At 42.1% G+C, this 21,092-nt stretch overlaps 1 protein-coding gene across 2 annotated transcripts in view; it reads left to right on the top strand.

The window, feature by feature from the left end:
• LOC120990317 overlaps positions 1–21,092 on the top strand; it is a 563,944-nt gene that overhangs the window by 416,564 nt on the left and 126,288 nt on the right. For both annotated transcript variants that reach the window (XM_040419049.1, XM_040419048.1), the window contains exon 12: positions 18,942–19,055. In XM_040419049.1, coding sequence (XP_040274983.1) covers positions 18,942–19,055 — 114 coding nt within the window. The remainder of the gene's footprint in view (positions 1–18,941; positions 19,056–21,092) is intronic.

The following is a 21,092-nucleotide window of genomic DNA, read 5'->3' as shown; positions in this document are numbered from 1 at the left end:
CAACAATTGCCGGCAAATGACGGGCCACCTGGTCAAACACCACCGTCCTCTTCACCCTGTCTCCCAACCCTCTAACATTCCAGAATAGAATGTTACCTGACATAGACAGTTAATGACTGATAATTCTGATCTCCCATCTAGGAGAGAGACTCACAAGGCTACAAAGCGAGTGACGACAGCCAATCCCTCCCCTATACCCACCCCCAAGATACCCCCTCCATGGTTGATAAGGAAAGGCACATTACCCATCAACCTTTTCCAATCCACCAAACCTCCCCCCAAACCACTTTTCCCCTTAACCTCCCTCCTCCCACAACCTTATTTTCTTTATATCCCTGCCGTGTGCAGCCATTGAACAGCCTCCGCCTGTGTGGAGAAAAAATGAACCATATCATTATGTACCACCCTCAATTTGGCTGAATACATCATTGAGTACTTAATATTAGCTGCAGCTAATCTTTTTTTAACCTCCAGAAAGGATCTTCTTTTAATTTGGGTCTCTCGTGAGAAGTCTGGATATATTGATATCAAATTACCATCAAAATATGTCTCTAATACTTCTCTTTTACGTCTAAGTACCCAATCCCGATCTTTTGAGCAAACTAGTTTCGCCAGAATTGCCCTAGGGGAAGCCCCTGGTGGGGGCTTCTTGAAGGGGATTCTGTGGGCCCTTTCCACACAGAAAGTAGATGCATCATGATCCGGCCACAAGTTATCCACCAACCATTTTTGGATGAAATTTGCAGGGTTATCCTGTTCTGTCCCTTCTGGAAAGCCTACTAGTCGCTAGTTATACCTGCGGGACCTATCCTCCAAATCTATCAGTTTCCCTCTAAGCCAGGATTGGTCTACATCTACCTCTTCCAGTCTCTTTTTTAATAGACTGTTCTCTGAAGTGTCAAAATCCACTGCAGATTCCAGCTCCTTCACCTTCACTCTTAGTTTAGCCATCTCATCTCAAATTATCGCGATATCACCTTGTACTGCTGAGAGGGACAAGGCCATATTACACCCAAAAATTGGTGAATTTGACCCTAAAATGTAACTGACAAATGTTTTTTTTTTTTTACCAGTGTAATAGGTATAGCAGTGGTACATCACACCAAAAAATTGCTGAATTTCACTATAAAATATAACTGTAAATTTTTTTTCTTACCAGCCTACTAGGTATAGCAGTGGTACATCACACCCAAAAACTAGTGAATTTCACCATAAAATGTAAGAGACAATTTTTTTTATTGTTTAACCCGTCTACTAGGTATAGCAGTGGTAATTCATACCCCAAAATTGTTGAATTTCAACTGAAAATGTAACTGACAAATATATTTTTTTTTTGTTAACCGGCCTACTAGGTAAAGCAGTGGTACATCACACCCAAAAATTGGTGAATTTCACCATAAAATGTAAGAGACAATTTTTTTTATTGTTTAACCCGTCTACTAGGTATAGCAGTGGTACTTCAAACCCAAAAATTGGTGAATTTCACCAGAAAATGTTAATGACAATTATTATTATTTTTTTTTAACTGGCCTACTAGGTATGGCAGTGGTACTGTACACCCAGAAATTGGTTAATTTCACCAGAAAATGTAAATGACAAAGTAGTGAAATGATATAAAATAAAACACGTACAAAAAAAATATATGGATTTATGAGGTGGAGTTCCATATGGAGTAGGAGTTTGAGGAGGCGGTGGACATAGCGGAGTAGGTGGAAGCGGCGGTGGAGGAGGACGAGATAGCCAACACAGGTTTTTGGTTTTAATTTAATTTTGTAAAATTAAGGTACACTCCAAAAGAATGTGAAATATCCAAAATACAAACATGAGCAATTGCGCTGCAGTATAACAATGGCTGCTTAGTGCCGGTTTTAAATGTCTATTCTGCACAAGGTACGGACAAGTCCTGAGGGATACATGCCTGGTTCATTTTAATGAATGTGAGCTTGTCCACATTGGCTGTGGACAGGCGGCTGCGCTTGTCTGTGATGACGCCCCCTGCCGTGCTAAACACACGTTCAGATAATACACTGGCTGCCGGGCAGGCCAGCACCTCCAAGGCGTAAAGGGCAAACTCAGGCCATGTGCCCAATTTGGAGACCCAGAAGTTGAAGGGGGCAGACCAGTCATTCAGTACGTGTAGGCATGTGCACACATACTGCTCCACCATGTTGGTGAAATGCTGCCTCCTGCTAAGACGTTCCATATCAGCTGGTGGTTCTGGTTGTTGTGGCGTGCTGACAAAGCTTTTCCACATGTCGGCCATGCTAACCCTGCCTTCTGAGGTGCTGGCGGTGCCCCAGCTGCGTTGGCGACCTCTTCCTCGTCCTCTGCCTTCGCCTTGTGCTTCCACTGTGCCCCCGCTGTCAGATGGGAATGCCACCAGCAGCACGTCTACTAGCGTGCGCTTGTACTCGCACATCTTACGATCACGCTCCAGTGACGGAATTAAGGACGGTATGTTGTCCTTGTAATGGGCATCCAGCAGCGTGGCCACCCAGTAATCAGCACAAGTTAGAATGTGGGCAACTCGGCTGTCGTTGCAGAGACACTGCAGCATGTAATTGCTCATGTGTGCCAGGCTGCCCAGAGGCAATGAAAAGCTTTCCTCTGTGGGAGGTGTATCGTCTGTGTCCTCTGTAGCCCCCCATCTACGCACCAGTGATGGCCATGAGCTGGTCTGGGTGCCACCCTGCTGTGAACATGATTCTTCCTCCTCCATCTCCTCCTCCTCATCCTCCACCTCCTCATTCTCCAGAACTGTGCCCTGGCTGGACAATTGTGGGTGCAGGAACCCACCCTTGGAGCCACTTGGGAATGACTGGCCGGAAACCCTACGAAATGATCCCTCTTCCTCCTCCTGTGCCACATTCTCTTCCATCATCGCCAGGAGTGTTTTTTCAAGAAGGCATAGAAGTGGGATAGTAACGCTGAGAACAGGGTTATCGGCACTGGCCATGTTGGTGGAGTACTCAAAACAGCGCAACAAGGAACACAGGTCTTGCATGGAGGCCCAGTCATTGGTGGCGAAGTGGTGCTGATCCGTCGAGCGACTCACCCATGCACGCTGCAGCTGAAACTCCACTATCGCCTGCTGCTGCTCGCACAGTCTGGCCAGCATGTGCAAGGTGGAGTTCCACCTTGTGGGCACGTCGCATATTAGGCGGTGAGCGCGAAGGCCGAAGTTACGCTGCAGCGCTGACAGGCGAGCAGCAGCAGGGTGAGAACGCCTAAGGCGCGCACAGACGGCCCGCACTTTATGCAGCAGCTCTGACATGTCGGGGTAATTTTTAAGGAATTTCTGCATCACCAAATTCAGCACATGCGCCAGGCAAGGGATGTGCGTCAAACCGGATAGTCCCAGAGCTGCTACGAGATTTCGCCTATTATCGCACACCACCAGGCCGGGCTTGAGGCTCACTGGCACAAACCACTCATCGGTCTGTTGTTCAAGGCCCGTCCACAGCTCCTGCGCGGTGTGTGGTTTGTCCCCCAAACAGATACGTTTTAAAACTGCCTACTGTCGTTTACCCCTGGCTGTGCTGAAGTTGGTAGTGAAGGTGTTACGCTGACCGGATGAAGAGCTGGTAGAGGATAAGGAAGCAGAGTAGGAGGAGGAAGCAACAGGAGGCAAACTGAAGCGCCCTGCAATCCTCGGTGGTGGAAGGACATGCGCCAAACTGCTATCTCAGGCCCAGCCGCCACTGCATTTACCCAGTGTGCTGTTATGGAGAAATAACGTCCCTGACCGTGCTTACTAATCCAGGTATCAGTAGTCAGGTGCACCTTGCCACAGATGGCACACCTGATTTTTTCCCCTACTTGGTTGTGCAGGGAAGGGATGGCTCGCCTTGAAAAGTAGTGGCTGCTGGGCACGACGTACTGTGGGACAGCCACCGCCATAAGGCCTTTAAAACTATCCATCTCCACCAGACGGAATGACAGCATTTCAAATGCCAGTAATTTAGAAATGCTGGCATTCAGGGCTAGGGATCGCGGGTGGGTAGGGGGGTACTTCCTCTTCCTCTCCAGCGTTTTGGATATGGAAACCTGAACGCTTGCGTGGGATATTGTGGAGATGCTTGGTGACCCAGGTGTTGGTGTTGCTGGCAGATCCTCTGTTTGCGGGGTGCCAGGTGGCACTGTCACTCCAGAGGTGGATGAAGAGGCTGCGACTGCAGCAGAAGAGGAAGCAGGAGGAGCCAGAGAGCTTTCTTGGTTTTTGAGGTGTCTACTCCACTGCAGCTCGTGCTTTGCACTTAAATGCCTGGTCATGCAGGTTGTGCTCAGGTTGAGAACGTTTATGCCTCGCTTCAGGCTCTGATTGCACAGCGTGCAAACCACTCGTGTCTTGTCGTCAGCACATTGTCTGAAGAACTGCCACACCAGGGAACTCCTTGGAGCTGGCTTTGGTGTGCTCGGTCCCTTGCTGCGGTGGGCAGTAGGAGGCGTACTGTCTAGAGGACGGCCGCTCCGCTTTTGCACCCTACTCCCTCTTCTGCTGTGCTGGTGGCTCTGTGCGACCACCGCCTCTTCTTCCGAACTACATTGGTCACTCGCATGACCTTGATTCCATGTGGGGTCGAGGACCTCATCGTCCTCCACATCATCTTCCACCCAGTCTTCACCTCTGACTTCCTTGTCAGTCTGCACACTTTTAAAAGCCCCAGCAGTTGTTACCTGTGTTTCGTCATCATCCGAGATGTGCTGCGATGGTCCTCCCATGTACTCATCTTGAAAAATAAGTGGTTGGGCATCGGTGCACTCAATCTCTTCCACTTCTGGGGCAGGGCTAGGTGGATGGCCCTGGGAAACCCTGCTAACAGAGTCATCAAAAAGCAGAAGAGACTGCTGCATGACTTGGGGCTCAGACTGCTTGGTTGATTTGCAAGGTGGTGAGGTGAAAGACTGATGGACATTGGCTGCAGGTGCCAACTGTGGTCTTTCAGCAGGAGACTGGGTGGGAGACAATGTGAAAGAACTGGATCCACTGTCAGAAAACCAATCTACTATCACCTGTACTTGTTTAGGCCTCACCATTCGTAGAGCAGCATTACGACCGACCAAATACCGCTGCAGGTTCTGTCGCCTACTTGCACCTGAGGAAGGGGTTTCACTTATGCATGTAGCTGGCACAGGTTGCAGCTGACCACGTCCTCTCCCTGCAACAGGAGCTCCACCAGCAGCACCACGACCTGGGCCACGTCCCTTATTTGACGCTCTCCTCATATTTTTTGAATTTAGGATCTTGCCCTAAATGGGTGTTTAATTAATAGTAGAAAAGAACGACAGTATGTAAAGGGTGTATCTCACACGGTCTGAACCAGACTAGGCCTCAATTAAAGATTTATTTGCACAAAATGGCTGTATTTCAAATGATTAAACCAAACCCCTGTATGTAGAGGTGGTATCTCAGAGGGCCTGAAACTCTGTAGGCCTGAAGTAAATATATTTTTGCACAAAATGGCTGTATTTCAAATGGCTGTATTTCAAATGCCTAATTCAAACCCCTGTATGTAGAGGGGGTATCTCAGAGGGCCTGAACCTCTGTAGGCCTGCAGTTAATATATTTTTGCACAAAATGGCTGTATTTCAAATGGCTGTATTTCAAATGCCTAATTGAAACCCCTGTATGTAGAGGTGGTATCTCACAGACCCTGAACCAGTGTAGGCCTGCAGTAAATATATCTTTGCACAAAAAGGCTGTATTTCAAATGGCTGTATTTCAAATGCCTAATTCAAACCCCTGTATGTAGAGGTGGTATCTCAGAGGGCCTGAACCTCTGTAGGCCTGCAGTAAATATATCTTTGCACAAAATGGCTGTATTTCAAATGCCTAATTCAAACCCCTGTATGTAGAGGTGGTATCTCATAGGCCCTGAACCAGTTTAGGCCTACAGTAAATATATCTTTGCACAAAAAGGCTGTATTCCAAATGGCTGTATTTCAAATGCCTAATTGAAACCCCTGTATGTAGAGGTGGTATCTCACAGACCCTGAACCAGTGTAGGCCTGCAGTAAATATATCTTTGCACAAAAAGGCTGTATTTCAAATGGCTGTATTTCAAATGCCTAATTCAAACCCCTGTATGTAGAGGTGGTATCTCATAGGCCCTGAACCAGTTTAGGCCTACAGTAAATATATCTTTGCACAAAAAGGCTGTATTCCAAATGGCTGTATTTCAAATGCCTAATTCAAACCCCTGTATGTAGAGGTAGTATCTCAGAGGGCCTGAACCTCTGTAGGCCCGCAGTAAATATATCTTTGCACAAAATGGCTGTAACCCTAATGTATTAAGGGTGTATCTCACAATGTCATCTGCATCAAAGGCTGCCAACTACATTTTTTTGTGCCCAAATGAGTGTTTGTTTAAAAACTGAATTTGACAGCAGTATATAAGCCTGTAATTTCACACGTGCTGATGCTGCAAGGCCTGAAAATAGTGTTTTTTGTCAAAAGAATGTGTTTTTCAAGCCCCAGAAAATGATGGGTGTATTTCTACCTTAAATTGCACACTGACTAATACAGATGTTGTAGATTGCCCAAAAAGTCTTTTTTTGCTAACAGAATATGAAATCTGTATATATCAAACTTGAATTTAACACTTGCAGATCTGGAAAATACACTTGCAGATCTGGAAAATACCTCTCCCTACACTTGTAACAGTAGAGTGACATGCAGCGCTACGTGACTCAAGCTTATATAGAGCCTGGGTCACATGCTGCTCTGGCCAATCACAGCCATTCCATTAGTAGGCATGGCTGTGATGGCCTCTTGGGGCAAGTAGTATGACGCTTGTTGATTGGCTGCTGTGCAGCCTTTCAAAAAGCGCCAAGAAAGTGGCGAACACCGAACTCGAACTTTTACGGAAATGTTCGGGTCTGGGGTCCAAAAATGATGGGTGTATTTGGGTGTATTTCTACCTTAAATTGCACACTGACTAATCCAGATGTTGTAGTTTGCCCCCAAAAAATGGTTATTTGCAATGTCCCAAAAGCTCAGATGCAGTGCTCGTGCACTGAGCATGCATAAAATGGCCTCCGCCACCCACCTAACTAATAGAATTCTAAAAGTTTGTATTTTTTGGTCTATGAGCTCAGGGCAGGGTAAAACGATAGTGCCCTGCACCCACACAACTATTTGTCTGTAGATCGCTGAGTTACATTCTCTCCTATGCTCTCCCTGAAATCACAAGTCCAGCAGCATCCTCTCCCTACACTTGTAACAGCAGAGTTACATGCAGCGCTACGTGACTCAAGCTTATATAGAGCCTGGGTCACATGCTGCTCTGGCCAATCACAGCCATTCCATTAGTAGGCATGGCTGTGATGGCCTCTTGGGGCAAGTAGTATGACGCTTGTTGATTGGCTGCTGTGCAGCCTTTAAAAAAGCGCCAAGAAAGCGGCGAACACCGAACCCGAACTTTTACGGAAATGTTCGGGTTCGGGTCCGGGGTCCAAAAATCCTAAAGTTCGGTACGAACCCGAACTTTACAGTTCGGGTTCGCTCAACCCTAGTTATGAACAGCGCCATCTATTGGTTTCACAGTCTAATGACAACAGACTAATAGTTTTGTCAGAAGACTATAAAACCAATAAATGGCGCTGTTCATAACTCAATAGCGCCATCTATTGGTTTTATAGTCTTCTGACAAGAATATTAGACTATGAGCCTTTGACAAGCTTATTAGTGTAGCCTTTTGCATGGGAAATTAGCAATAACAATTAGCGATTAGAATATTTGCGATCTACACTGAGTTATTACCCAGCTTTCCCAGTGTTAGATATCATCACTGAGTTATTACCCAGCTTTCCCAGTGTCAGATATCATCCTAGTGTAAATTGCAAATATTCTAATAGCAAATTTTTATTGTAAATTTTCCATGCAAAAGGCTACACTAATAAGCTTGTCATAAGACTCATAGTCTAATATTCTTGTCAGAAGACTATGAAACCAATAGATGGCGCTATTGACTTATGAACAGCGCCATCTATTGGTTTCACAGTCTTCTGACAAAACTATTAGTCTACTCTTGTCATAAGACTGTGAAACCAATAGATGTTGCTGTTCATAACTCAATAGCGCCATCTATTGGTTTTCATAGTCTTATGACAGCTGAAAAACAAGGCAGATTCTGTTCATTTGCATGTCTTTCCCATATGCCTATGTTTATGCAAATGAGTTTTTACATGACAAAACTGTATAGAAAGGTTATTAAATATTATGTTAGGACAATCAGAAAACTTTTTGTCGCCCTAATGATATTGATCAAATAACTTTGAGGTTTACTGGTTCTCAGTCAGATGAGAGCTGGTTTGGATCATCTCATAGTGCACAAGGCTGCCATTGTAAGGTATGCTGGCTGTTAACTGTCTCATGGATAGATTGATGGCTTCCACATACCTGGCTTTTGGCATATAGCCTTCGTGTGGTTGTCTATTATATGTCATATATAATAGGAGTCTAAGACGCATCCAGTTATCCTCTTAATGCTGTTTCCAAACCATTTTGATGGGGTTTACATCAATTTCTAACCTTTTTTTTATTAACCAGACACCCTCTTCTCTTCCGAGCAGGGGGTGCCTGGGGTTCTCCCATTGACTTCCATTGTATTAAATTGTACTTGAGTACCCGAAGTATTCGGCCAAGCACTCGGATATGCCGAGCATAGCGATGCTCGAGTCGAACAGCAGTTCGGCCGAGCATGCTCGCTCAACATTACTCATTAGTCAATCAGTAGGGCAGCAGCCAAGGTGGGGCTTGTGCAGAATGAGAACATCATTCTTTGTTGAGCTGTTAATGAAGGTGGATGGGTGTATGCAGTGACTGATAGAAAACGGTCTTAAAGGGGTTATTCAGCCAAGAATATTGACAACCTATCCTTAGGATAGGTCATCGATATCAGATCGGTGGGAGTCTGACACCCGACACCCCCGCTGATCAGCTGTGAGATGAAGAGGCTGCACTGCATGTGTGCCCATTCTCCTAGTCTACACACTACACCTCTTCTCCTCTGGAGTGGCGGTGTAGTGTAATTTTAAGCACTTGCTCCATTCACTTGAATGGAGCAGGCAGCTCCATTCACTTGAATGGAGCAGGCACTTGTATTACACCACACTTTCAAGAGGAAGTGCAGTGTAGTGAAGGATGGGTCATCAATATTCTGGATTGGATAACCCCTTTAAGGCTGTATTAGACATAAAATATATATATGTATTTGGAGTGGCCTAAACAGTTTTTGCGTCTTTTATGCGTTTAGTATGGATCTTTTCTCACCACTCCCAGTGTCAGTATTACTTCTCCTGCTGATGAGCCTTGTCTCAAAATGAAGTCAGGGCTGAACCACGCCCAGATTTCCTTCATTTCCATATCTCTGTCAGTGGTGGAGGAACACAATCTTCCCTAGCAACCGGATCAGCAGCTGATGTTGGCATTTTCCCTTCGTAATAGAGGGGCCTTTCCAGCGCTTCTCCCTTTCTTCTCTCCTTAAGGATTTTTCTGGTTGGTAACTCAAAAATATTAACACCATTGGTAGAACTGTCAGTTAAAAGGACACACTTCTTTTATTTTATTACTTACACAATATATGATTAAAAAAAGGCCCTAAGCATAAAATCATTTAGCCATACGCCCGCCCAACCAGTTTCTCCTCTCAGCTTCTTCAAGGGCTGTGGATTCAATATCACAAACACAATTCCTACTTTTAAAACATCCACCCAAACCCCCTTTAGGAACAGCTCTGACTCCACCTCAAATAAAACAATCAACATCTAGCTCCACTCTGTTCCTTTCTGGGATAGATTTCTAATAATAACCCCCCACTACAATGCTTTTCACAATGAAATATTCGTATCACTTTCAACCCTTTTGGGCTTTCATTATGCTTGTCATGAAAATGTGATGATACACTATAAAATTTTACTCCTTTTTAATATTCCTTATGTGTTCTCCTAGTATAACTTTTTACTTTCTGCCTGTTCTTCCCAAATATTGTTCCCCACACGGACACTCTAAGAGATATACAATGTTCATGGACTCACAGGTTATCATTTGTTCTATTTTCCATTTTCTTCTTTTGACTTCACACTGAATTGTTTCTTTGTATTGAGTATACATGTATTAAGTACTATATATGTTTTATAAGTAAAAGGAGGGTCCTCTGTCCTTCTTCCTTAACCCTTTCTTTTTGTTCCAAAGCTTTTTCCAACCCTTTCTTTTTCTTCCCTGTTTTACATTTTCTATTATTTTTCTATTTTTTCTTCAATATAATTTTTTTCTTTAATTCTTTCCTTGATGATATTAACCTGTTCCTCATAGTCTTCTTCCTGGGTGCAATTTCTTCTAATCCTCACACACTGACTCAATGGTACATTAGATAACCAAAGATCCTCTTTTTCCACTTCTTCTAGGCCCCTTTTCTTTTTTTTACTCTTTCTACACTTATTCGATTTGGATTGTTGTCCTGATTTGGAGCTTCTAAAAAAAGTTTTCATCTATTTGCGCAGGCGGAGAAAATCTATTTTCTATGGGAATCGCTGATTTCTCTATTTCTACCTGAGATTCTTTATTTTTCCGTTCTATTTCTTTCTATTCACATTGTGTATTGATCTTTTATCTGATTCTGACAGTTGAAACTATTTTTTGGTGACTCATATCTCCCATATTTGCTCACTTCTTTAATTTCTCTTGAGGGAACTTATTGTATCAAGGGGGCTAGCTGATTTCACCCTCCTTTTTATACATATTGAGTTTGTCTTTTATTTCCCCCTCTCTTTTATTTAGTTTTTTTTTATGTATTCTTCCTAGCCATTAAAATAAGTTCCATTGCTCCAGGTTCTGCCCTGACTTCATTTGGAGACAAGGCTCATCAGGAGAAGAAGTGATACTGACACTGGGAGTGGTGAGAAAAGACGAATACTAAATGCATAAATGCAGCGAGGAGAATAGAGAAAAGGCGGCACTCACCAATGCTGATAAAATTCCTTTATTCGTCCAGTAAAAAAACACGGCAAAACGCATAAGAGACGCAAAAACTGTTTAGGCTACTCCAAGTCTTATGTGTATGTATGTGTGTGTGTGTGTGTATTAAACAGCCTGATTCTGTAGGCGATTGTCAAGAGGGAAACATTTCTTCTTGGCAATCGCATGCTCACTAAGAGGAGACAGCTTCTATTACATGCAGCCATCTCCACCACAGCATAGTGATGAGCGATCGTTATGCCATTGTTCGTCCCCATGCTGTCTAGTTGTTTGCCAGCAGCAGCTTAGACAGCACGTTCTGCCACCTGAAACTATGATTTGTGCTAAAAATCACAATTGCCTGATGAACAAGCATTTTCTCATTCATCAGGCAGATGATCACAAACAAGTGTTCCTGAGAATTCTCGTTAATGATGAACTGGCCGAGAATCTATTGCAAAAACTGCTAATACAACCTTGTGAACATACCCTAACATACTACCTGTGGTTTGGATTTCATTTTCCTATTGCAAGACCTATTTAAATAGTCATTTAGCCTATATATTTGATAGGATTGTATCTGGATGTGTACAGTATGTTAAGTTATACAAAGGCAAATATTTGCTACACTTTTTATGTTGAACATAAACTGTATTGCCCAAACATAACATGAGCAGTATTTTCACAATTGACACATGGCAAAATCTGCCTCAATATGATAAAAAAGAACAACCGTAAACTATGCTTTGGCTAGTGCAAGGCCTTAGTGTATAATTTTCAAAGGACCCAATGGACCCGGGATAATCAACTTATAATTTAATTCAAATAGTCTAGTTGCCTAGACTAATAAACTCCCGTTTCTGGTCTATTAAAACATAACATTTATTTTGTTTATTTTATAAAAATATATAATAGCGGGAGAACAAAGAATAGTTTAAAACTATAGGTGCGGTAGGACAATGGTGGTTGAGATAAGGGTTGCTTCACCCTTATATACTACCTCCTAGCATTCGCTCATCCCACGCTTGCTTTGTCAGCAGTGAGCTTACTTTATTTGTCTATTTGAACAATGCTGGAGATACACTTAATCCTTCGTCCTAAATCATTGCTTTTGCAATCTCTTTTCTCTTAGGTCGTTCTCAATCACTGGTGTTGAAGCACGATTGAGTCTGCAGTTACTCCGTGCTATAACACTCGGTCCCCACCGCTCCTAATCTAAAAACTAACACACGAGCTCCCCCAACATGTTCCACCACTAGATGTGGCTTCTTCAGGGGATGGAGCTACTGTCAACAAGAATGCTTTGCTGCTGCACCCTTTTAATCATTAGGGGAGGGTCGTTACTTATTGTGCGGCCAGTCACTGCAAAGCTTTCTTGTGTGACAGGTTAGTAACCCTATCATAATGTTTTCCTGGTATTTCTCCGTCAACCAATCATTTCCTTACTTACTCGAAATTCCTGCGTCTGCAAAGAGGTTTTAACCTCCGATCCGGAAGGAAATGAAGTTATGCGCATGCGCAAGATCTTTAATTCGGTAACTTGTCTCTCGCACCGCATTATGCTCCGGTCTGGGAAAGAAAATGTGCGCATGCGCAAGGTCTTTAAACTTTTCCCGATGGCCTGTATTCTGCGCATGCTCAAGGTCCTTAGTTCTCCAGATACTCTCATCACATTATGTCAGTCTCCGGTGCGCGTGCGCAAGGTCCTTCACCTTCTCCAGATACTCTCATCGCATCATGTCAGTCTCCAGTGCGCATGCGCAAGGTCCTTACCCTTCTCCAGTATAATATTGCCACGCATGCGCCAAAACTTTAACTTCCAAATCAAAGCACCAAAATCACATATAAGAGCATGCGCAAGATCTTTAACCCTGTACCCTCACTTTCACATCGCATTAAGCTCCGGTATAAGGGAGAAAACGCGCATGCGCAAGGTCTTTAGCTTTTTCTGATGATATGTATTAGCGCATGCGCAAAATCTTCTAGTTTTCAAGGATACTCTTATATCATCATTTGGATTCTAGTCCGTATATAACTTTGCGCATGTGTGTAAACTCTTGAATTTTAAATAATACCACAACTGGTACATCTGGGGTCATAGACCTTATGACCCTACTTCTATACTTCTATTACGCATGCACATACGTTCTGACCTCCAGATTAGAGGGATAACATCAATGTGCATATATATGCACCCAGATGTATATTTGTACTCAAGTCAAAGTTTGTACTGTACTTCACATATTTTCTTTTTTTATTCTTTTTTGTATATTTATTATTTTCAATATCGATTAAATGATTGATTATAGGGTACTTAGGGTAATCCTTGGTAATTATTGTTTTATATATTTCACCGTTCTTTTTATCTTTTATCCCTATATTTATAGTGAGGAATATGGTTCCGTATGGCTCAATGATCTAAGGGTTACTATCTTTCGTTCTTCCAGGTAATTGTATTTTTCTCTTTTTTGTATATATTTATTTTTCATAGTGTTATTTAAAAGGTGTACCTGCTTGTGTTTAAATAAAGGCCGTGAAGGAAAATCCTTCATTAAGGCCTTGTGGACTCATTGTGCCCAACCTAAATATCCAGCGGGCCTCACTCTGTAGGAGTTTTTTATCAAGATTTCCCCCCCTTGGTCCTAGGGTTATTTTTTCAATGCCCCAGAATCGTAAAAAGGAGCTTTTGTTATTATGGAAATATTTAATGTGTCTGGCAATTGATGTGTCTTTTCCGGTTTCTATACTGCTGATATGTCCTGAGATGCGACGTCTCAACTCCTGTACAGTTTTGCCCACGTATAACTTTGGGCATGGGCATGATGCCAAGTATACTACCCCCTGTGTTTTACACGTAATGAGTTGTTTAATTTCATATTCTTTCTTGTCTATAGGGTTTATATACTTTTTAATGCAGGGGACATACCTACAGAAAGAGCAGTCACCACATGGTGAGGATCCCCGGTATCTTTCAACCGGTCTCTCCAGATTTCCTCCCTTCTCCATTAGGTGGCTATGAACCAACTGATCTTTAATGTTCCTGCCTCGTCTGTATGTTACTGATGGATTAGAGGTGAGTATCATATTTAGATCTCTATCGGATTTAATGATGTGCCAGTGTTTTTTCAATATTCCATATATTTCTTTGTTATACCCGTCATAGGTGCCAATACATCTGATGATGTCATTTCTCTTAGGGGTACTTTCTTTGAGTAGATCTTCTCTCTTCATTCTGTTGGCTCTATTATAGGCTTTTCTTAGTTTTTTTTTTGGGTAGCCTCTTTTTTGAAATCTCTGAAGGAGTTGTTCACTTTCTTTAGAGAATGAGACCTCATCAGGATATAGTTCCACGGGGCAAGGGAGTCGTTCAAAGGGAACTAAACGTAAGACCAAGAAAAGACAGTACCCCCCAAGGAAATCATCCCTAGAGAGACGTGAATCTCTTCAATCATGTATGAGAGATCTAACAGGAAGACAAGGCACTTCAAGTGCAAGTGGGATATCTGTGCCATCTTATCCTCCGACTATGCAACCCTCACAATCTATACAACCATTCTCCTTTGGGTCATCTCAGGGAGGGAATGTGAGTCAGGCACCAACAGCTTTCCAACCTCAAACATCACAACCCCCAATTCAGACATATCCATCACAGATGAATATGGGGGTAGGAGAAAAAACAACAACTATTGCCCCCCTTTTTTTAGGCCAAACAGGGATCCAGTTGAGGGACCGGAAGAGGTGGGGGTACAGCAAATAATCAGCAGGACATACTTTGAGGATCAAGAGGATCCAGATGAAAAACAAGTTATTAATTTGTCAAAGTATGTCTTAAAACCATCAGAAAAAATGCTGTTAAGTAAGGGCCTTACCTTTACTCTGGTCCCACAATGTGATAAGTTCCTATGGATTAAGGATGTAAACCTCTTCGCACGGAAGTTAGCTCTGCATAAAGTACACAAACAAGAAGAAAGTGATTCACAGAGACTATACGATAAGGAGAGGAGATGTGTGGAGATTTTTGAGTCATTACAGCAAGAAAGTGAGGGTTATCAAATTAATCTTGACCCCCCTTTCTCGACTCTAAGACCAAAATCAAAAATGACCCCACAGTTTACACAGTTCCAAGAGATAGAGACCTTTGTACAGCTGGTCACTCAGGATATTAAGTCCTTACAAATGAGGAAAGACCACCTAGTACAGAATCTCAGCAGTGAGGAACAAAAAGCCCTTGAAATTCTCAGAAAAAATGAGGATATTATAATAAAGCCAAGTGACAAAGGGGGCAACATAGTCATTCAAGACAGGAATGACTATGTTGACATGGTGTTGAGACTTCTTAAGGATAGGTCTACCTATCAACCCCTTGGAGGGTGACCCTACAAAGGAGTTCCTGAATGATCTTAAGGAGCTTCTGGATGAAGCACTTCATGAGAACTTAATAACAAAGGACGAATTTAAATATCTTTACAATAAAAACCCAACGATTTCCACCTTTTATGCCCTCCCAAAAGTGCATAAAGACAAGAAACCAATTCCAGGAAGACCAATTGTGTTGGGAAACGACAATCTCACACAATCTGTCAATGAATATATCGATCAGGTACTGAGACCTTTTGTGACTACCCTACCCTCTTACATTAGAGATACAAAAGATCTTCTTTTGAAGATCAATGATATCACAGTAACACCAGACACAATTTTAGCTAGTTTGGATGTAGAGTCACTCTACAGTAATATCCAACACCCATTAGGAATGCACGCGGTAGAGTCCTACCTTAACACGAGAAGTCAAAACTTTAACAGACACAACCAATTTATTCTGTCATCACTAAGGTTTGTTTTAGAGCACAATTATTTTGTTTTTCAGGGACAATTTTATAAGCAAATTAATGGTACTGCGATGGGGACGTCATGTGCCCCAACGTATGCTAATTAGTTTTTGGGGTGGTGGGAAAGCGATCACGTTTTCACGGAGGGAATGTCGTCATATATCTGCCACATTATTTTTTGGGGCAGATATATAGACGACATTCTGATCCTATGGGATGGGGGTCACTCTTTGTTTTGTGAATTCACTCAGAAGTTAAATAATAACAGTATAGGGATGAAATATACCCATGAAATTCAAGAAAAAGAGATTGTGTTTCTCGACCTGAAAATAAAGGAGACCGAAAATGGCCTTTTGGTAACAGAGGTTTTTAGAAAACCAACAGCAACAAATAGTTACCTGCATTGGAATAGTTGGCACCCCACATCCTTGAAGAAAGGAATCCCTGTAGGCCAGTATTTGAGGGCACGTCGGAATTGCTCTAAAGAAAGTGAACAACTCCTTCAGAGATTTCAAAAAAGAGGCTACCCAAAAAAAACCCTAAGAAAAGCCTATAATAGAGCCAACAGAATGAAGAGAGAAGATCTACTCAAAGAAAGTACCCCCAAGAGAAATTACATCATCATATGTATTGGCACCTATGACGGGTATAACAAAGAAATATATGGAATATTGAAAAAACACTGGCACATCATTAAATCCGATAGAGATCTAAATATGATACTCACCTCTAATCCATCAGTAACATACAGACGAGGCAGGAACATTAAAGATCAGTTGGTTCATAGCCACCTAATGGAGAAGGGAGGAAATCTGGAGAGACCGGTTGAAAGATACCGGGGATCCTCACCATGTGGTGACTGCTCTTTCTGTAGGTATGTCCCCCGCATTAAAAAGTATATAAACCCTATAGACAAGAAAGAATATGAAATTAAACAACTCATTACGTGTAAAACACAGGGGGTAGTATACTTGGCATCATGCCCATGCCCAAAGTTATACGTGGGCAAAACTGTACAGGAGTTGAGACGTCGCATCTCAGGACATATCAGCAGTATAGAAACCGGAAAAGACACATCAATTGCCAGACACATTAAATATTTCCATAATAACAAAAGCTCCGTTTTACGATTCTGGGGCATTGAAAAAATAACCCTAGGACCAAGGGGGGGAAATCTTGATAAAAAACTCCTACAGAGTGAGGCCCGCTGGATATTTAGGTTGGGCACAATGAGTCCACAAGGCCTTAATGAAGAATTTTCCTTCACGGCCTTTATTTAAACACAAGCAGGTACACCTTTTAAATAACACTATGAAAAATAAATATATACAAAAAAGAGAAAAATACAATTACCTGGAAGAACGAAAGATAGTAACCCTTAGATCATTGAGCCATACGGAACCATATTCCTCACTATAAATATAGGGATAAAAGATAAAAAGAACGGTGAAATATATAAAACAATAATTACCAAGGATTACCCTAAGTACCCTATAATCAATCATTTAATCGATATTGAAAATAATAAATATACAAAAAAGAATAAAAAAGAAAATATGTGAAGTACAGTACAAACTTTGACTTGAGTACAAATATACATCTGGGTGCATATATATGCACATTGATGTTATCCCTCTAATCTGGAGGTCAGAACGTATGTGCATGCGTAATAGAAGTATAGAAGTAGGGTCATAAGGTCTATGACCCCAGATGTACCAGTTGTGGTATTATTTAAAATTCAAGAGTTTACACACATGCGCAAAGTTATATACGGACTAGAATCCAAATGATGATATAAGAGTATCCTTGAAAACTAGAAGATTTTGCGCATGCGCTAATACATATCATCAGAAAAAGCTAAAGACCTTGCGCATGCGCGTTTTCTCCCTTATACCGGAGCTTAATGCGATGTGAAAGTGAGGGTACAGGGTTAAAGATCTTGCGCATGCTCTTATATGTGATTTTGGTGCTTTGATTTGGAAGTTAAAGTTTTGGCGCATGCGTGGCAATATTATACTGGAGAAGGGTAAGGACCTTGCGCATGCGCACTGGAGACTGACATGATGCGATGAGAGTATCTGGAGAAGGTGAAGGACCTTGCGCACGCGCACCGGAGACTGACATAATGTGATGAGAGTATCTGGAGAACTAAGGACCTTGAGCATGCGCAGAATACAGGCCATCGGGAAAAGTTTAAAGACCTTGCGCATGCGCACATTTTCTTTCCCAGACCGGAGCATAATGCGGTGCGAGAGACAAGTTACCGAATTAAAGATCTTGCGCATGCGCATAACTTCATTTCCTTCCGGATCGGAGGTTAAAACCTCTTTGCAGACGCAGGAATATCGAGTAAGTAAGGAAATGATTGGTTGACGGAGAAATACCAGGAAAACATTATGATAGGGTTACTAACCTGTCACACAAGAAAGCTTTGCAGTGACTGGCCGCACAATAAGTAACGACCCTCCCCTAATGATTAAAAGGGTGCAGCAGCAAAGCATTCTTGTTGACAGTAGCTCCATCCCCTGAAGAAGCCACATCTAGTGGTGGAACATGTTGGGGGAGCTCGTGTGTTAGTTTTTAGATTAGGAGCGGTGGGGACCGAGTGTTATAGCACGGAGTAACTGCAGACTCAATCGTGCTTCAACACCAGTGATTGAGAACGACCTAAGAGAAAAGAGATTGCAAAAGCAATGATTTAGGACGAAGGATTAAGTGTATCTCCAGCATTGTTCAAATAGACAAATAAAGTAAGCTCACTGCTGACAAAGCAAGCGTGGGATGAGCGAATGCTAGGAGGTAGTATATAAGGGTGAAGCAACCCTTATCTCAACCACCATTGTCCTACCGCACCTATAGTTTTAAACTATTCTTTGTTCTCCCGCTATTATATATTTTTATAAAATAAACAAAATAAATGTTATGTTTTAATAGACCAGAAACGGGAGTTTATTAGTCTAGGCAACTAGACTATTTGAATTAAATTATAAGGCCTTAGTGTATTACACTTGGATTCAAATTACACCTATGAGAGAATCTTTGTGTTGTGAACCAACACAAAGACCCTGCACAAAGCATAGCATAGTGGATACGTTTTACAAAAGATTTTTATTGAAAATTTGTTTAATTCAAGAACTATCACTTTCCTCTTTCAGAATACTAATTGGCAGTATGCATCTGGTGATGAAAAGAAAATAAAGTTGCTTGAAAGTCAAGGAAATGAAAAAAGAAATGTCGAGCTGATAGCAATGAGGAAAATATTAAAACTGGTAAGTTGTGTCTTCTACCTTCTATATATAGAGAGAAAATACCAAGCTGTCATCAAGTGAAAAAATGCAATATTTTCACACAGGGTAAAATGAGGAGATAATTTATTTAGTTTCAGTGACCAGGCCAGTTGATAAATAAATCTCTCTTTATAAAAGTGCAGGATAGGAGTAGTAGTACATCCAACGGTATAAAGACACAGTTGCAAAGCATATGATACAGTGCAATTCTTTTCTAATAACATGGGAAAGAATTGGATGAAGGGGGTTGTGCTACCCCTTCTTTCTGTCTTTCTAAAGTCTCTCTGCAGAACCTAAGGCTGGCTATCAAGTTCTCCAAGTGTGGAAGGGTGCGTTAGAAATATTCCCTCTCATGGCAGAAAACTTTTTATCTGCCATAGATGTGCACAGTACCTTGCTGACTGATTCCAGTGCACAGCCTTACAGATTCTGCTGCAGTCTAAGCATACACTGACACATGGACCGTTTATCTTCTTGTAGATATAGTTTTCCACTCCTGGAAATGATGATCTCAGAAGGAAAATAAGCAATTTGGTAAAAAAAAAAATACATAAATTAATTGCATGCGACAAATAGGATTGGGATTGAGTTATCCATTAAAAAATGCATCCATTTGTAGGTACTGTACCTACAAGGATTTTTCCAAAAGCACAAATGCATTTTTCAAAGGGGTTGATAACAATGGGCTTGGAGATGCAGTTTTGCTAAAAAAATATATTGAACAGCTCCAGCGCCTGTCAATGAGTAATGATATTCATGAGCTTCTAGATCTCCCCACCCACTTGCTGTTAATGTCAGTTGAAAAAATGTTGGCAGGGGAAGAGTCAAGAGCTTACGAATATCAGCATGTGATGGAGCTGTTAGGAATTGGCAGCAAAAAACTGATGATAGATTCCCTTTAAAATGTTTCAGTGACTTACAGTATCTCACAAAAGTGAGTACACCTCCCATTTTTGTAAATATTTTATTCGATCTTTTCATGGGACAACACTGAAGATCTGACACTTTGATACAATGCAAAGTGGTCAGTGTACAGCTTGTATAACAGTGTGAATTTGGTGTACCCTCAAAATAACTCAACACATAGCCATCAATGTCTAAACCGCTGGCAACAAAAGTGACTACAACCCTAGGTCAAAATGGTCTATAAGAATATTACAAACACCCTGAAACTGAGCTGCAGCATGGTGTCCAAGACCATGCAGCGGTTTAACAAGACAGGTTCCACTCAGAACAAGCCTTGCCATGGTCGACCAAAGAAGTTGATTGCACGTGCACAGCGTCATATCTAGAGGTTGTCTTTTCAAAATAGAAGTATGAGTGCTGCCAGAATTGCTGCAGAGGTTAAAGGGGTGGAGTAAGGGGGGGGGGGGGGATCAGCCTGTGAGTGCTCAGATTATACGCCGCACACTGCATTAAATTGGTCTGCATAGCTGTAGTCCCAGAAGGAAGCCTCTTCTAAAGATGACAAGTAGACTTAGGACATGCCCTGTGGTCTGATGAGACTGAGATAAACTTATTTGGTTCAGATGCTGTCAAGCATATGTGGCGGCAACCAGGTTAGGAGTACAAAGAAAACTGTGTCTTTCCTATAGTCAAGCATGGTGGTGGGAATGTCATGGTTTGTGGCTGCATGAGTACTGCCGGCTGTGGGGAACTACAGTTCATTGAGGGAATCATTAATGCCGACATGTACTGTGACATACTGAAGCAGAGCATGATTTGGAAACTGGGCCGCAGTGCAGTATTCCAATATGATAACAACCCCAAACATACCTTCAAGACAAACACTACCTTGCTAAAGAAACTGAGACTAAAGGTGCTGGACTGGCCAAGCATGTTTCCAGACCTAAAGCCTATTGAGCATCTGTGGGACATCCTCAAATGGAAGGTGAAGTAGTGCAAGATCTCTAACGTCTACCAACTCCATGATGTCGTCATGGAGGAGTGGAAGAAGATTTCAGTGGCAACCTATGAAGCTTTAGTGAACTCCATGCCCAAGATAGTTAAGGCAGTGCT

The sequence above is a fragment of the Bufo bufo genome, chromosome 2, assembly GCF_905171765.1.
Source record: "Bufo bufo chromosome 2, aBufBuf1.1, whole genome shotgun sequence".
Lineage (NCBI taxonomy): Eukaryota > Metazoa > Chordata > Amphibia > Anura > Bufonidae > Bufo > Bufo bufo.
Note: the sequence above shows the minus strand (reverse complement) of the source record. Positions and strands in the feature narration are given on the sequence as shown.